Below are 18,708 nucleotides of genomic sequence, written 5' to 3' on the forward strand. Positions count from 1 at the left end.
ATTTACAGCCGCATTCTGCAGTTTCATTCAATTAGCCTTGCAGGTTGTACCATTGGGCACCAGCTTCCAGATGGTTGTCCTACAGCTGGTGTTATGTTTGGAATGAAGGAACATTGGCAATATTGACTTGAATTTTGCAAGAACAGTTACCTGTGAATTTCCAGCTTTGTTTTCTTTACACACTAAAGCTGGCCACAATTTCAGCATTCACAGCAAGTGGAGACAAACATGAAAATCATGAAGTTGCAGACTGCCACTTGCTGCTCGAGGACAGCTGATGGTTCCTAGACTGTACTGTGGCCAATCCACACCACCTACATCCCTTTCCACTCACCAACCCACGTCATTAATCAGAAGCAGCATGAAACCAGTAGATGTTGTAAGAACTTAGTCTCTTCCACTCAGCTCTTGCTGTTTGAAACCACATATAAAGCAACCGCAGGAATTGCTACACTTGCCCCCACACCTCCTCCCTCACCCACATTCCAGGCCCCAAGAAGACTTTCCACATCAAGCAGATGTTCACTTGCATATCTGCCAATGTGGTAAGCTGCATCTGCTGGACCCGTCGTGGCTTCCTCTACATTGGGGAACCAAGTGGAGGCTTGGGGACTGCTTTGTAGAACACCTACGCTCAGTTCGCAATAAACTGAACCTCCCAGTATGAACCATTTAAGACCATAAGACCATAAGACATAGGAGTGGAAGGAAGGCCATTTGGCCCATCAAGTCCACTCCACCATTTAAATCATGGCTGATGGGCATTTCAACTCCACTTCCCTGCACTCTCCCCATAGCCCTTGACTCCTTGTGAGATCAAGAATTTGTCGATCTCTGCCTTGAAGGCATCTAACGTACCGGCCTCCACAGCAGTCTGTGGCAATGAATTCCACAAGCCCACCACTCTCTGGCTGAAGAAATGTCGTCTCATTTTCATTCTAAATTTATCCCCTCTGATATTAAGGCTGTGCCTATGGGTCCTAGATTCCCCGCCTAACGGAAACAACTTCCTCGCGTCCACCCCTTCTAAGCCATACATTATCTTGTAAGTTTCTATTAGATCTCCCCTCAACCTTCTAAACTCGAATGAGTACAATCCCAGGATCCTTAGCCGCTCATCATACGTTAAACCTACCATTCCAGGGATCATCTGTGTGAATCTCCGCTGGACACGCTCCAGGGCCAGTATGTCCTTCCTGAGGTGTGGGGCCCAAAATTGGACACAGTATTCTAAATGGGGCCTAAATAGAGCTTTATAAAGCCTCAGAAGCACATCGCTGCTTTTATATTCCAACCCTCTTGAGATAAACGACAACATTACATTTGCTTTCTTAATCACGGACTCTACCTGCACGTTAACTTTTCGAGAATTCTGGACCAACACTCCCAGATCCCTTTGTACTTCTGCTTCATGAATTTTCACACCATTTAGAAAATAGTCTATGCCTGTATTCTTTTTTCCAAAGTGCAAAACCTCGCATTTACTCACATTGAATTTCATCAGCCATTTCCTGGACCACTCTCCTAAACTTTCTAAATCTTTCTGCAGCTTCCCCACCTCCTCAGTACTACCTGCCTGTCCACCTATATTCGTATCATCGGCAAACTTCGCCAGAATGCCCCCAGTCCCTTCATCCAGATCATTAATATATAAGGTGAACAGCTGCGGCCCCAACACTGAACCCTGCGGGAAACCACTCATCACCGGTTGCCATTCTGAAAAAGAGCCTTTTATCCCAACTTTCTGCCTTCTGTCAGACAGCCAATCCTCAATCCAAGCCAGTCGCTCACCTCGAACACCATGGGCCCTCACCTTGCTCAGCAGCCTCCCATGAGGCACCTTATAAAAGGCCTTTTGGAAGTCTAGATAGATAACATCTACTGGGTTTCCCTGGTCTAACATACTTGTTACCTCTTCAAAGAATTCTAACAGGTTTGTCAGGCATGACCTCCCCTTACTAAATCCATGCTGACTTGTTCTAATCTGACCCTGCACTTCCAGGAATTTAGAAATCTCATCCTTGACAATAGATTCAAGATTTTTACCAACTACTGAGGTTAGGCTAATAGGCCTATAATTTTCTACCATTTGCCTTGATCCTTTCTTAAACAAGGGGGTTACAACAGCAATTTTCCAATCATCTGGGACTTTCTCTGACTCCAGTGACTTTTGAAAGATCACAAACAAAGCCTCTGGTATTTCCTCAGCCACCTCCCTCAGAACTCTAGGACGTAGCCCATCGGGGCCAGGAGATTTATCAATTTTTAGACCTTTTAGCTTTTCTAGCACTTACTCTTTCGTAATGCCTACCATACTCAACTCTGCCCCCGACTCTCCCTAATTGTTGGCATACTACTCATGTCTTCCACTGTGAAGACTGACGCAACGTACTTATTAGGTTCTTCAGCTATTCCCTTGTCTTGCATCACTAGCCTTGCAGCATCATTTTGGAGTGGCCCAATGTCTACTTTTGCCTCATGTTTGTTTCTTATGTATTGGAAGAAGCTTTTACTATCATTTCTAATATTACTGGCTGGTCTACCTTCATATTTGATCTTCTCCTTCCTTATTGCTCTCTCTGTTATCCTCTGTTTGTTTTTGTAGCCTTCCCAATCTTCTGATTTCCCAGTGCTCTTGGCCACTTTATAGGCTGTCTCTTTTTCTTTGATATATTTCCTGACGTCCTTTGTCAGCCATGGCTGTCTATTCCCACCCCCGATAATCTTTCTTTTCTTTGGGATGAACCTCTGTACTGTGTCCTCAATTACACCCAGAAACTCCTGCCATTGTTGCTCTACTGTCTTCCCCGCTAGGCTCTGCTTCCAGTCGATTTTCGTCAATTCCTTTCTCCTGCCCTGTAATTACCTTTATTTAACTGTAACACCATTATATCCGATTTTGCCTTCTCTCTTTCAAACTGCAGACTGAACTCTACCATATTATAATCGCTGTCTCCTAAGTGTTCCCTTACTTTAAGGTCTTTTATAAAGTCTGGCTCATTACATGGCACTGAGTCCAGAATAGCCTGCTCCCTTATGAGCTCCATCACAAGCTGTTCCAAAAAGCCATCCTGCAAACATTCCATGAATTTGCTTTGTTTGGATCCACCGGCAACATTATTCACCCAGTCCACCTGCATATTGAAGCCCCCATGATCACTGTGACCTTGCCTTTCTGACATGCGCTATCTATTTCCCGGTGCGTCTTGCGCCCCAGGTCCTGATCACTGTTAGGAGGTCTGTACATAACTCCCATTATAGTTTTTTTGCCTTTGTGGTTCCTCAACTCCACCCACACAGACTCCACATCCTCTGACCCTATGTCATTAGGTGCTGTAGATTTATTTTCATTCTTAATTAACAAGGCAACCCCGCCCCCTCTGCCCACCTCCCTGTCTTTTCGATAAGTTGTAAATCCTTGAATGTTTTACTGCCAGCCCTGAATTCCCTGCAACCATGTCTCTGTGGTGCCTACCACAGCATAATCAGTCAAGAGGATTTGTGCTGTTAATTCATCTACTTTGTTGCGAATACTACCAGCATTTAGGTAAAGTGCCTTAATGCTAACTTTCTTATCATTGTTAGAGAGATTGGAAATCCTAAAATGTCTTAAGCTATCCTTTCTTTTTGCTGTATTCCCCATCTGCCTCGAGCTGAAACCTACCTGTACACATGCTATCCTGTTGGTTATCTTATATTGCAACTCCGCCTCTCATTCCTTAGACGACATGTTCATTGTGGGCCTCCTGCAGTGCCACAATGATGCCACCCGAAGGTTGCAGGAACAGCAACTCATATTCCACTTGGGAACCCTGCAGCCCAATGTCAATGTTGATTTCACAAGCTTCAAAATCTCCCCTCCCCCCACTGCATCCCAAAACAAGCCCAGCTTGTCCCCGCCTCCCTAACCTGTTCTTCCTCTCACCTATCCCCTTCTCCCATCTCAAGCCGCACCTCCATTTCCTACCTTCCAACCTCATCCCGCCCCAGTGACCTGTCCGTCCTCCCCGGACTGACCTATCCCCTCCCTACCTCTTCACCTATACTCTCCTCTACAGGCGCCACCCCCGCCCCTTTAACTTGTCTGTCTCCTCTCCACCTATCTTCTCTTCCAACTATCTTTGATCTGCCTCCCCCTTTCTTCCTAATTATTTCAGAACCCTCTCTCCATCCCCCTTTTCTGATGAAGGGTCTGGGCCCGAAATGTCAGCTTTTGTGCTCCTAAGATGCTGCTTGGCCTGCTGTGTTCATGCAGCTCCACACTTTGTAATCTCGGATTCTCCGGCATCTGCAGTTCTCATCATCTCTGATAAAGTTATTACGTTGCTCAATGAGGAGTAACTGCCAACGTTTTATATTAGATGCATTCAGTATTATTTGATGAGAAACAATATTTAGGGCTCTAGGGGGAGGGCTAGTAAATGGCACTGAATGATACGGACATTTAAAGGGTTGTGCAGACATGGTGGGCTGAATGGTCTCCTTTCCTGCAGTGAATATTCTGTCATTCTGCAAGTTATTAAAATTATTTTGATTTTAATACTTTTATTTCCTGTTTGGACTGGTTATGACAATTATTTCAAGTGATTAGCTATTTGGACTGTTCAAAATGCCTGGAGATCCACTCAATCCCCATCAAAAATGCTGCAGTCAACTGCATTGTGAAAAGACTCAAGTTCTGTTCACTGAAATTGCAAGCTCTTTCAAGAAGGCTTTCTGTGAAATCAATGATGAACATCTTTGTTTAATTGTTAGCCCAATATCGAAGCCAATCTGGCAGCTGTAACTTCTGAAATATCATTTGTTTATAATCTAACAAGTAAATATGTACAATTAATACTAACTTGCTTCACTATATCCATACCATGAAACAAAGTGAAAGTAACTTTTGGTTCTTATTCCTTCCAATTTTAGAGAATTTGAAAATCTGATACTTTATATTGCACAGTTGGTTCATTAATGTGTATTTTATTCAAAATATCTTGAATGATCTGTATATTTCTAAAATAATTATCTGGTAGTTATACACTCCACTGATTTTAAAATTAGCAGATTTTCTCCCCTGAACTTTTCATGGGATTTTGGTGACATTGACAAGGCCAGCATTTATTGGCCACCTCTCATCGCCCCAGAGAAGGTGATGTTGATGGTGTCTCCTTGAATACTGCAGCACACTTGAGAGGACTGTCATGTTACGTTGTGTATGGATACCCAGCACAGTGCTGTTTGGAAGGCAATTCCAATGTTTTGATCCAATGATGCTGAAGGAATGTAGAACAGAACTGCAATGTCATTGATTCTAAAATGCCCTCTGGGAAATTAGGGATGAGTAATAAATGCTGGTCTGCCCACCAACACCCACGATCCCATGAATGATTTTCTTAAAAGGCAGGAGAATGTGTGGCTGAGAGGGAAACGTGGTACTCTTAGCTATTGGCAACTTTCAAAAGTTAAATTATTCACATAACTTTTCCAAAGTAGGAAATCATGATGTTCCATTGACTCAACTCTGATTTCCCCTCAGTTTGTGCAGGACCAAGGATGGTTGTTGCAGATTTGGCGTCATTTACTTGGGCAGGTAATGGAAAGAGAGAGGGAAAGGGGCAAGTGACAAGGCGGGGGGAACTAGAGGGGCAGGTGATAAGAAGATGGAGAGGGGAAGGGGCAGGTGACAAGGCGGGGGGGAACTAGAGGGGCAGGTGATAAGAGGGAGAGAGGAAGGGGCAGGTGACAAGGCGGGGGAGAACTAGAGGGGCAGGTGATAAGAGGGAGAGAGGAAGGGGCCGGTGACAAGGCGGGGGAGAACTGGAGGGCCAGGTGTGGGGTGAGGGTTTGGGAGGCTGCGGAAGAGGAGGTGGTTGAAAGGCGAGAAATCTCGCCCGGAACCAAAGTTCCGGGAGGTTGTGACATTTGGTGCCGAAATGTGAGACGGACAGAAACCAGGAAGTAAAGAGCAACAACAACAACAACAGAGAGAGTGAGAGAGAGAGAGAGATAGAGATGGCCCGGGAGCCCTGGTATGGGAAATGGGAAATGGGAAATGGGAGGGGTTGGTGGTGGTGGGTATTTCGAACCCGCTTTTTCATATCAGCCGCCTCCGGTTCAGCCGATTGCGGTTGTTGTGCGAGGGAAAGCCCCACAATCTCAAAGTGGGTGAGCTGTGCTGTGTGTGAGAGGAAAACATCCTTTAATCAGGAATCTTTACAGCACCGGGTTTGTGAGATGTCTTTTGTAAGGGGCAGGGCTCAATACCTGTATTGACTCCGGGTTAAACCCCGCCTAGATTAAAAAATTCTCGTCCTTTTCAAATGCTCCTGTAACATCTGTCCTCTCTGTACCCACTAAGCTCTGAAATTCCCTTCCTAAATCTCTCTTCCTGTTCTATTGCACATATCTCGTTTAAGTTGCTGCCTAAAATCTCCCACTTTGATTCTTCTCCTGGTCATCTGTCCATAATGTTCTCTTATGTGTCTCCGTGTCAAATATTATTTTGGTGATGCAGAGATGTGTTTTCTTGGTCTGTAACTTTAAAGAGTATATTATTCACTGTGATCGTATTTGAATTGGCGTTGCTGGTTTAAACGCAGTAAGATCCCATCAGGCGCAAATGAACTTGTTTGATCATGCGAATTTGAAGGTCATTGAGAGCCCGTCTAATTAAGCAAGAGACCTTTATATCCACTTAAAACGTGAGAATAGACAGAAGGGGGATGAGTTTAACATGTCAGCTCGGTGACAGCATCCTGAAGTTTGCAGCAGCTTCTTCATGCTGTGTGGATCTGTCCAAGTAGTTCAAGTCTTTGAACATGTGAGAAAGAGACTTGAAACTTATCCTGTGACATAGGCAAGGGGGTAACCAAAACTGTCATAGGAAAATGCTATTAGAATATATTTCAGTGCTGTTTAAATTTGCGTTCTAAGCATTTTAATTTGATTCACGTTTGGATATCTGTAATCGTCTTTCTCTTGTTCTATAGGTTAATGAAATATGATTCCTCCTGTCATCTAGCACAGGAAATTGCTGAAAATATTCATGAGCGTAATAGACAGAAGACAACAGGAGGTAATCCTTCCAAGGTAAATTAAGTGATGGATACTATTATTTTACAGTTCCTCTTAACAGAAACATTATAAAATCTCAACATCACGCCTGCCCAGTAGGCATTATTTGTATGAAATTTTAAATGAGAAAACTATACACTAGGTTTAATTTTAAATTTATATGTGATTTATACATGTATTTTTATTCTCAATATTTTTGTTTTGTGTGTTTCTTATTCTTAAAACTTAGCAATATATTGCCCGAACAACCTGACACCCCTCGGATATCCTTGGTAGGGATGTAAGCTAATTAATTTTAACTTTCAAACATCCTTCATAGAGATCTACAGCACAGAAAAGGGCTCTTTGGCCAACTGCATCCACACTAATCAAAAACAACTACCAAATTTACTCTAATCCCATTGATTCTGGGATGGACATCAGTAATTTATAACTACAGTGGAATCAACTGCAATTTACCAGCTTCACTGGCTCCATTCTGAAGCCGACACAGGACCGCCTATTAGTCAGTGGTTTCACCTCTAATTCTAACCAATTTAAGGAAATGTGGACTCTAAAGAAGTTGTTAAATTTGAAAAGGTTCAGAAAAGATTGACAAAGATGTTGCTGGGATTGGAGAGTTTGAGCTATAGCGAAAGGCTGAATAGGCTGGAGCTGTTTTCCCTGGCGAATCGGAGGCTGAGGGGTGACCTTTACAGAGGCTTATAAAATCAAGAGGGGCAGAGATAGGGTGAATAGCTAATGTCTTTTTCCCAGGGTAGGGGAGTTCAAAACTAGAGGGCTTTGGTTTAAGGTGAGAGCAGGAAGATGTAAAAGGGATCCAAGGGCAACTTTTTCATGCAGAGGGTGATGTGGGTGTGGAATAAGCTGCCAGAGGATGTGGTGGAGGCTGGTACAATCACAACATTTAAAAGGCATCTGTATGGGTGCCTGAATAGGAAGATGTTTGAGGGATCAGAGATAATGGGGATTGCAGATGCTGGAGAATCCGAGTTAACAAAGTGTGGAGCTGGATGAACACAGCAGGCCAAGCAGCATCTTAGGGTCACAAAAGCTTACGTTTCGGGCCTGGACCCTTCATCAGAAGTTGGGGATGAGGAGAGGATTCTGAAATAAATAGGGAGAGAGGGGGAGGTGGACCAAAGATGAATAGAGGAGAAGATAGTTGGAGAGGAGAGTATAGGTGTGGAGGTAGGGAGGGGATAGGTTAGTCTGGGGAGGGCGGACAGGTCAAGGGGCCGGGATGAGGTTAGTAGATAGGTAATGGAGGTGCGGCTTGAGGTGGGAGGAGGGGATAGGTGAGAGGAAGAACAGGTTAGGGAGGCGGGGACAAGCTGGGCTTGTTTTGGGATGCAGTGGGGGGAGGGGAGATTTTGAAGCTGGTGAAATCCACATTGACACCATTGGGCTGCAGGGTTCCCAAGCGGAATATGAGTTGCTGTTCCTGCAACCTGCAGGTGGCACCAGTATGGTACTGCAGGAGGTCCAGGATGGGTATGTCGTCTAAGGAATGGGAGGGGAAGTTAAAATGGTTCGCAACTGGGAGGTGCAGTTGTTTATTGCGAACGAGCATAGATGTTCTGCAAAGCGGTCCCCAAGCCTCCGCTTGGTTTCCCCAATGTAGAGGAAGCCACAACGGGTGCAGCAGATGCAGTATTTCAACCAAATGCTGGTAAATAGGACTAGATTTATTTAGGTATCATCCTCCGACACTTCCGCCATCTACAATCCGATCCCACCACCCAAGATATTTTTCCATCCCCACCCTTGTCTGCCTTCCGGAGAGACCACTCTCTCCATGACTCCCTTGTTCGCTCCACACTGCCCTCCAACCCCACCACACCCGGCACCTTCCCCTGCAACCGCAGGAAGTGCTACACTTGCCCCCACACCTCCTCCCTCACACCCATCCCAGGCCCCAAGATGACTTTCCATATAAAGCAGATGTTCACCTGCACATCTGCCAATGTGGTTTATTGTATCCACTGTACCCGGCGTGGCTTCCTCTACATTCAGGAAACCAAGCAGAGGCTTGGGGACCGCTTTGCAGAACACCTCCGCTCGGTTCGCAATAACCAACTGCACCTCGCAGTCGCGAACCATTTTAACTCCCCCCTCCCATTCCTGAGACAAAATGTCCATCATGGGCCTCCTGCAGTGCCACAATGATGCCACCCGAAGGTTGCAGGAACAGCAACTCATATTCCGCTTGGGAACCCTGCAACCCAATGGTATCAATGTGGACTTTACAAGCTTCAAAATCTCCCCTTCCCCCACCGCATCCCAAAACCAGCCCAGCTTGTCCCCGCCTCCCTAACCTGTTCTTCCTCTCACCTATCCTCCCACCTCAAGCCATACCTCCATTTCCTATCTACTAACCTCATCCCGCCTCCTTGACCTGTCCATCTTCCTTGGACTGACCTATCCCCTCCCTACATCCCCACCTATACTCTCCTCTCCACCTATCTTCTTTTCTCTCCATCTTCGGTCCACCTCCCCTTGTCTCCCTATTTATTCCAGAACCCTCTCCCCATCCCCCTCTCTCATGAAGGGTCTAGGCCCGAAACGTCAGGTTTTGTGCTCCTGAGATGCTGCTTGACCTGCTATGTTCATCCAGCTCCACACTTTGTTATCTCGGATTCTCCAGCATCTGCAGTTCCTGTTATCTCATTTGTTTAGGATATCTGGTTTGCATGGACGAGTTGGACTGAATGTCTGTTTCTATGCCGTACAACTTTATGACTCTATCCTTGGAATTATCATTGCCTTACAGCTATTTACAAATTTCTCAAATCCAGGATTTCCCATTTCTATTATGTTTGTTAAACATTTTGCAACCCTAAATTCATAGTTATACTCCTAAAACATATGAATCACGAAATGAAACATTTTTACAACACAACAATGGATTTGATTAAGAGCAGCATCTTTTTCCTTCAAACAATAGGAATGGTAAACTGACCTGCTTTTGATGCAGCTGAACTTTTTCATTTCCTTTGATTTATTTTTAGATCCATACTGCTGTATTGTAAAGATAGATTAAATTGCTTTGAATTATCAATTGGGCATCTGTCAGTTTTGTTCAATGCTGCAAAAGTTTCATACATGGGCCTTAGGAATGATAGATTTTTGTGGGCAAAATCACTTTTTCCTAGTTTCAAATTTTCAGTATTTAATGACCACAATGTTTCTTTCAGATCAACAGTGAAGTTAATAGTGCTGAGCTGTGTTTAGGTACCTATGGTACAACAATTTTGGGCATGGTTAAACACCATTTTTAACAAGTTGCTGTTCAAAATGTTCTGCCCTGCCATTCACTTCAGTAAAATGGCATTCTGCGTTCCACCTCAACATTGAAAAACATTGAACAAATGAAAAATTGCTGGACAGTGGATAAGCACTAAATTTGTCACAGAACGTTTGAAGTCTTTTAAACCTTTCTAGGAACTCCACCATGCGGTGACGTCTTGTCCAACAAACTGCAACACGGATGGCAATACTGTGCAGAAGCATTGAAAGCAGGAGTGAGAGCAGAATCTTGGCCCCCTGCTCCTTCCTGCTTTGGCCCTTCCGCCTCCCTCATCTTTCCACATTCTCCACCTCAGGAGAACAGTTTTCCTCTCTACTCAAAGGCCTGTGGCTCCAGGATTGGTCAGTGAGTCATCTGAGGAGCCACAAGCCTCAAGGTGAGGAACTGAAGATGACAAATTTCACAATTTTGCAGTCAGCCTGCATAAGTAGTTGTACAGTTGTCTGTCTGTTTTCCCAGATGCGCAGTTTCTGTTGCTATGGCTTAGTTAGCTCACACTTAAAGTAAACTACCATGCAAAACAACCTTAAATATGTAAAGACAAGTTTAACAAATAGCAGATGTCATTAGATGTCCTACCACTGCAAATTAATGACAGGTGTTTGTATGCAAGTTTCATATTCTCTGTGATTATCATTAATTTCACTGTGAAACAAAGCAGTGTTCAGTAATAACCAATTCATCTGGAAGTGTTTTATTTTGATATGAATGTTCCTTGTATAGCTGAACACTGTGATGGTATGAAAGTGAAGAAAGTTTTATTTTCTGAGAAATGTGCTCTCCTTTCCCCAATTCTGGGCAAAGACTTTGGAAAGGGGTTTAATTACAATTGTCATTTTCTGGGATTTCAGCCGCAAATGCTTCTGGAAAATGAATGGTGAGATATTTATTGTTACTTGCTCTGTGTGCACTGTAATTGTTATTTCATTAAGTTGATGTTTGGAATATAGTTCATTGATGGATTAATTCCTGGGCTTCTTTGAAATGCAGCATGAACTATGCTGAGTCAGAGACCAATAAAAAGATTCCAGTATGAAATTAACTGCTGATTTAAGGTTATTAATGACAAATGCTGTTCACTCGTTTCCAAGTTTCTTCAATACTTTGTATTATTGAAAGTCTGACCTGAAAGCAACAGGAAAGTTTCTAGTCGGTGCGAACAATTTACTTGCATACATAATGTACTCTTTCTATAAGTTGTTTGATTTTTTAAAAAAAAATGGACAGTTACCATTATAAACAAAGAAACCCTAATTGTATGTTCCCAGGTATGAAATTTTTGTGATTTGAAGATTTGTACTTGGAAAACGCAGCCTGGTTTTAGTTGACTGCAGAAATGTAATCCTTGGCGGAGAACACAAGAATTATATTTTCACCCACAAATCATGTATATAGACTGTTTGTTTTGTTTTTCAATGTACATTCAATTGTTTATCTATAATTTAGAAGACAAAGAAAAGTGATGGACAGATTTTCAGTTCCATCAGCACTACACAATTGACATCTTACTCTGTACCTGGAAAATTTTATGTCTTTAAAAAAAGACCACTGAATCCATCTAGTAGAAAATGCAGCTGGTTGCTTTCCAGACACATTCGTCTTTTATTAGACTTAGTAGCAGTGCTGCCAAATGTTACAATAATTTCAAACTTAATTGCACTAGATTTTCATGAATGTAGCAACTGAGTGCTTCAGCAGACATGTGACATGTTTTGCGCAAAGTAGACCAACTGATCAGAATGTTATTTGTTGAAGGATTTTATTATCTAGTTATATATTGTTTATACGTGAATGTTTTTATTTTAATGTAAGATAATCCCCAAATGAAATGAGCATTGATCCAGGTCTAGAACTAAGTGGATATTTAATACATATACATATACGGCTAGTTTTTGGGGCGAAATGCGCATTTCCATAGCAACCATATGCTGAGAAATAGGTTAACTCTGTTGATACAGTTTCAATTTACGCCTGTCAAGTCAAATTGCATTAGATAAACTTCAAAAAGAGTGACAAGGGATTGATTTATAAAAAAAATTCTTCCAGATAGAAGTGCTGTTGTCATCAGCATTCACAAACGTTAGTGGCTGTCTGATCAAGCCGAATTCTTGTCATTGATGTCACTTCATTTTCAAAATATAGTGTCATTATCACTGAAAGGGACAGGAAATCAAAGCAGGTTAGTGCAGTGACACACTTTGTTTCAATGCGATAAAGTCTCATTCTTCTAAACTATTGTCAGAATATGCTCAATTTATTCAGCTTTTCATCAAATAACAACCCTCTTATCCCTGGGGCTAATTGAGTAAACTTTTACTGCACCACTTCTAATCCTTCCTTTTGAAATGAAGATGAAAACTGCACATGTTCCTCCAGATATAGTTTTACCAAAGTCCTTCAATTGTTGCAAGAGTTATTAATTCATGTACTCCAATCGACTCGCAAGAAAGGTGAACATGATTTTTGCCTTCCTACTTGATTGCTGTATTCATGTGCTAATCTTCTGTGCACTTAAGCCCTTCTGAAAATCAAACTTTGTAAAAAGTTTTTCTTTTGCTGTTCCTGATACCAAAGAGGTAGCACTATGGCTCAGTGGTTACCACTGCTGCCTCACAGCATGGGGGACCCAGTTCATTTCCACACTCTAGCAACTGTGTGGAGTTTGCTCATTCTCCCCACATCTGTATGGGATTCCTCTGGGTACTTTGGTTTCCTCTCTCAGTCCAAGGATGTGCAGTTTAAGTGGATTGGCCATGCTAAATTGCCTATCGGTTCCAGGGATTTGCAAGCTAAATGGATTAACCTTGGGAAATGCAGGGTTGCGAGGATAGAGTAGAAGGTTTGGTCTGGGTGGGATGCTGTTCAGAAGGTAACTGTGAACTCGATGCTCCAAATAGCCTGCTTCCATGCTATAGAGTTTCTATGATTCTGCACAAGTGAATAATTTCCCAACATTGTACTCCATCTGCCACCTGTTGCCCACTTACTTAACCTGTCTTTTTGTAGCATCTGTATATCTCCCTCATTGTTCACTGTCATAATTAGTTTTGTATTATGAGCAAGGCTGGATACATTACCCTTAGATTTTTTACTCTGACTCATTAATATTTGATGTAGCTTGTAAATAGCTGAGGCCCTCACATGAACTTATGGCAATCCTACTTTTGCCAACTTAAGAATTTCTTGTTTACCCCAACATGTTGATTCCTGTCCATTATCCTATCCTCCCATTTTAATGCAAATGCATTACCCAATTTCACAGGCATTTATATTTTGTGCGGTCTCTTGTCAAATATCATTTGCAAATCCAAGTATTCTACATTAACAGACTCCCCTTAACACACCTTTCAATCCACCATACCTAACTCCAAGAAACCCGATAAATTTGTCGAGAAATCTTTTGCTTTTGTAATGCCTATAATGCTGTTATTTTCTAGATCAGACTTGCTGAAATTTCTTGCTGACTGGTGACAGGCTAATTAGTCTATCATTCCTTGTTTCATGTCTACATTCACTCTTGATTTGCAGGGCCATATCTATTATCTTCCAGAAAATCCAGGAAATTTTTAGAAAATTGTAGCCTGTGCATCTGTTAGTTCCCCAAAAGTCTTTAGCTTTTGGTCCCCTAAGTTTCTCCACTGATACTTCATCTCAGTTTATAATTGCTTATTCCTATTAGCCAATTGATAACTCGACATTTCCAGCGTGTAGATGGTGCTGTGAAGTACACAATAATTATTAAATGTTTCTGACAGTTCCTCATTCCCTGTGATAATTTCTCCTTCTTCAGCTTCTATGAAACCAGTGCTTAATTTAGCTGCCCACTTTTCAACATAGCTGTAAAGTCTCTTACGAACTGTTGTGATGTTCCTCTCAGTTGACTGCTTCTTTTTAATCAGCATTTTGGCCATTCTTTGGTGAGTTTCTAAATTGTTCCTAATCTTCAGACTCAATACTATTATTAACAACAACACAAATCTCTTTTTAAATCTAATATTACCTTCAATTTTTCTCGGTGGCCGTAAACTGATCTTTATGACTTGCTTGTTTTTCAATTAAAGGCCTTTTCGTTAAATACCTGATTGTTGCTTTAAATATTTCCCATTGTATTATTTACCAACTTTTAGCTGAGTTACCCAATCATCCTTGACTAACTGTTCCCCCGTACTTACATAATTAACTTTGATAAACTTTAATAATCTTGTTTTAAACTGGAGCATGTGGTTCTCAAACTTATTTGTATTAATGATCACTTTTTCCACAGAGATCTTTCATTTTGAAATTAAAACTGCCTCAACATGTAACACTAGATCCAAAATAGTTTTATTCTTTAACAAAAACAGAAATTGCTGGAATAGCTCAGCAGGTCTGGCAGCTTCTGTGAACAGAATATCAGAGTTAATGTTTTGATTGCAGTGACCCTTCCTCAGAACAATTTCCATTTAACTTTATTCTTAGTTTGTTCCATAATGTATTGTTCCAGAAAATGCCGCAAAATAATTCTACAGACTCATTTCCCAGATTACCATTTCCATTGGTCCTGTCCATATACAAAATCCCACAATAATTGATTATCCACAGCTACTACCATTTTCTGACCCTGATTATTCCAGTCTCCACAGAAACTCATTCTGTTCCTCTTCTTATGAGCCAAGGACCTTTTGGTTGCTGTGTAGTTTTTTTTCCTGGCAGAATTTTGCTTTTTCATTCTGCCTGTTTTTTTTTTCAAGCCATGTGAATATTATTTATTTCCTAACCTTACCCATTAGCAAGGGACAGATTCTAACTGACTCTTACCTCTATCATGCAGTCCATGAAGGTACCTCATTGCAAGGGTATCCTGTTTAATCTTTACACAGACAGTTGATTTGCAATCATGAGATTTAAATTGATCAGGTTTAAAAATGTCTTGTTTTAGAATCTGTGCTGGAGTCATGCACATGACAGAATTAATAGGCCCACATTGTCCAGTCTCTGTCAGCCTAACAAGGTTCAATGGAACATTTCTTGGACAGAGAGAGCTGTTTCTGTAATCAATAAGTTTCTTAAGATTTTAGGAAGTTATTTACTTGTTTCTTATCAAATGTAACATTGTCCCTAATAGTGAGTAGATCTAAACCACTGTCTTCATTTGTGCCCTTGGCATGTCTATTTGATTGCAAATTCGATGCACCTTAAGATAAAGAGCCTTAATTTCTATTTGTATTACTGTTCTTTGCAGAGAGCTTTCTTCCTGTATCACTATCTGTGTTAAAAACTGAACTTTCCTGACTAATCAACTTTACCCCAAATCACTACATTGGTCAAATGCCTCACTTTTCAGATTTCTAAATCTTCCTTCATCCGACTCCTGCCTGCCCCTTTCAGTTTAAAGCCCAATGCAAGGCCTCGATGTCCTGGCAATCACAGAACTAATTCCCATTCAAACTCTAAATATTAAATAAAATTACACCTTGTGAAATACTAAATCCCACTTATACTAATTTCCAACTTTTCGGTCAGCTTTTTGTTCGTTCAGCATTCTGTTCCCTGATCACTGTGCTTCATAATCCTGTACAGTACAAATTACTTTCAGATCTCACGCTAAATGCTAACTTACTTATGTCAGTAAGGAAAGCAAACTTCTGTTATTAGTAGTGAAATATTTTGTGGTGTTGAATTTTTGGCTGTTTAAAAAAAGAGACAAGTTCTCTCATGTATTAGTTTTAGATTCTAGTCACTTATGTATTTACATCACATTTCAAAAGCTCCATACAAAGAGCAATGGGATAACAAAGTGTGGAGCTGGATGAACACATCAGGCCAAGCAGCATCTTAGATTAGATTACCTACAGTGTGGAAACAGGCCCTTCGGCCCAACAAGTCCACACCGCCCTTGAAGCATCCCACCCAGACCCATCCCCCTATAACCCACACACCCCTGAACACTGCAGGCAATTTAGCATGTCCGATCCACCTAGCCTGCACATCCTTGGACTGTGGGAGGAAACTGGAGCACCCGGAGGAAACCCACGCAGACATAGGGAGAATGTGCAGGCTCCACACAGATAGTCGCCCGAGGCTGGAATTGAACCTGGGTGCCTGGCACTGTGAGGTTGCAGTGCTAACCACTGAGCCACCGTGCCGCCCCTAAGGAGCACAAAAGGCACATCTTAGGAGCACAAAAGCTGATGTTTCGGGCCTAGACCCTTTATCAGAAAAGTGGGATGGGAAGAGGGTTTTGAAATAGAGGGAGAGAGGGGGAGGTGGATCGAAGATGGATAGAGGAGAAGATAGTTGGAGAGGAGACAGACAAGTTAAAGAGGCGGGGATGGAGCCTGTAGAGGTGAGTGTAGGTGGGGAGGTAGGGAGGGGATAGGTCAGTCCGGGGAGGACGGACAGGTCAAGGGGGCGGGATGAGGTTAGTAGGTAGGAAATGGGGGTGCGGCTTGAGGTGGGAGGAGGGGATAGGTGAGAGGAAGAACAGGTTAGGGAGGCGGGGACGAGCTGGGTTGGTTTTGGGATGCAGTAGGGGGAGGGGAGATTTTGAAGCTTGTGAAATCCACATTGATACCAATGGGGTGCAGGGTTCCCAAGTGGAATATGAGTTGCTGTTCCTGCAACCTTCGGGTGGCATCATTGTGGCACTGCAGGAGGCCCAGGATGGACATGTCGTCTAAGGAATGGGAGGGGTAGTTGAAATGGTTGGCGACTGGGAGGTGCAGTTGTTTATTGCGAACCGAGCGTAGATGTTCTGCAAAGTGGTCCCCAAGCCTCCGCTTGGTTTCCCCGATGTAGAGGAGACCCCATCTGGAACAGTGGATACAGTATACCACATTAGCAGATGTGCAGGTGAACATCTGCTTGATGTGGAAAGTCTTCTTGGAGCCTGGGATGTGGGTGAGGGAGAATGTGTGGAGGCAAGTCTAGCATTTCCTGCGGTTGCAGGGGAAGTGCTGGGTGTGGTGTGGTTGGAGGGGAGTGTGGAGCAGACAAGAGAGTCACGGAGACAGTGGTCCCTCTGGAAAGCAGACAAGGGTGGGGATGGAAAAATGTTTTTGGTTGTGGGGTCGGATTGCAGATGGCGGAAGTGTCAGAGGATGATGCGTTGGATCTGCAGGTTGGTGGGATGGTACATGAAGATGGGGGGATTCTCTATTGGTAGTTGTTGCAGGGATGGCGTGTGAGGGATGAGTTGAGGGAAATGCGGGAGACACGATCAAGGGCGTTCTCGACTTTTGCTAGGGGGATGTTGCGGTCCTTAAAAAACGAGGACAAATGAGATGTGCGGGAGTGGAATGCCTCATCCTGGGAGCAGATACGGTGGAGGCAAAAGAATTGGGAAGACGGGATGGAATTTTTGCAGGAAGGTGGGTGGAAGGAGTTGTCTTCTGGGTAGCTGTGGGAGTCAGTGGGCTTGAAATGGATATCGGCTTCTAGGTGGTTGCCTGAGATGGAGACAGAGAGGTCCAGGAAGGTGAGGGCACCTGTTCTTCCTCCCACCTACCCGCTGCTCCCACCTAAGCCGCACTCCCACTTCCTACGTACTCACCTCATCTCGCCCTCTTGGCTTGTCTGTCCTTCCTGGACTGACCTATCCCCTCCATTCCTCCCCACCTACACTCACCTCTACTGGCTCCATCCCTGCCTCCTTAATTTGTCTGTCTCCTCTCCACCTATCTTCTCCTCTATCCATCTTCGATCTGCGTCTCCCTCTCCCCCTATGTATTTCAGAATCCTCTCCTCCTCCCCCTTTTCTGATGAAGAGTCTCGGCCCAAAATGTCAGCTTTTGTGCTCCTGAGATACTGCCTGGCCTGCTGTGTTCATCCAGCTCCACACTTTGTTATCTCGGATTCTCCAGCGTCTGCTGTTCCCATTATCACTGATACAGAGAGCAATCAGGTGGCTGGGCCAAAAATACTCGTACCCAGTGAAACACAATATGGTTTTGATCATTTAAAAAAGATGCTGATGTGTGGGACACATTCACATCATTTTTATCCAGAACAGTGATGCCAAGTGCATGGTGTGGGAGACAATTTTTTTTTTAACTCCTCGGCTTTCTTGACATTATAATCTTATGTGAAGATTTGAATGAAATGTTTTTCTGGCAACAACTTGAAGGGCCAAAGACCACTTCCTGTTCTGTAACATTTGTTTGATTTCCTGTAATGGTGATGTAGTTGCTTTTGGTAAAAAAAAAAGTGGGCCAGTCATTTTGCTTAACTCTCTTAAACTTTTCTAACATGAATCTGAGCCCACCTGACTTCATCAAGGGGAGGTCGTTCTTTACAATTGTGTTAATCCCTGAGGAGGTAACTTGTAAATTCAACAAATGAGAGCCAGTGATCTATTT

At 42.9% G+C, this 18,708-nt stretch overlaps 1 protein-coding gene across 1 annotated transcript in view; it reads left to right on the forward strand.

Moving 5' to 3' along the window:
• Nucleotides 1-5,911: 5,911 nt before the first annotated feature.
• Nucleotides 5,912-18,708, forward strand: part of stx8 (syntaxin 8) — a 253,228-nt gene continuing 240,431 nt past the window's right edge. The window contains exons 1-2 of the mRNA XM_048555614.2: nucleotides 5,912-6,017; nucleotides 6,978-7,077. Coding sequence (XP_048411571.1) covers nucleotides 6,001-6,017; nucleotides 6,978-7,077 — 117 coding nt within the window. The 5' untranslated portion in view covers nucleotides 5,912-6,000. The remainder of the gene's footprint in view (nucleotides 6,018-6,977; nucleotides 7,078-18,708) is intronic.

This window comes from Stegostoma tigrinum, chromosome 22 (assembly GCF_030684315.1).
Source record: "Stegostoma tigrinum isolate sSteTig4 chromosome 22, sSteTig4.hap1, whole genome shotgun sequence".
Classification (NCBI taxonomy): Eukaryota; Metazoa; Chordata; class Chondrichthyes; order Orectolobiformes; family Stegostomatidae; genus Stegostoma; species Stegostoma tigrinum.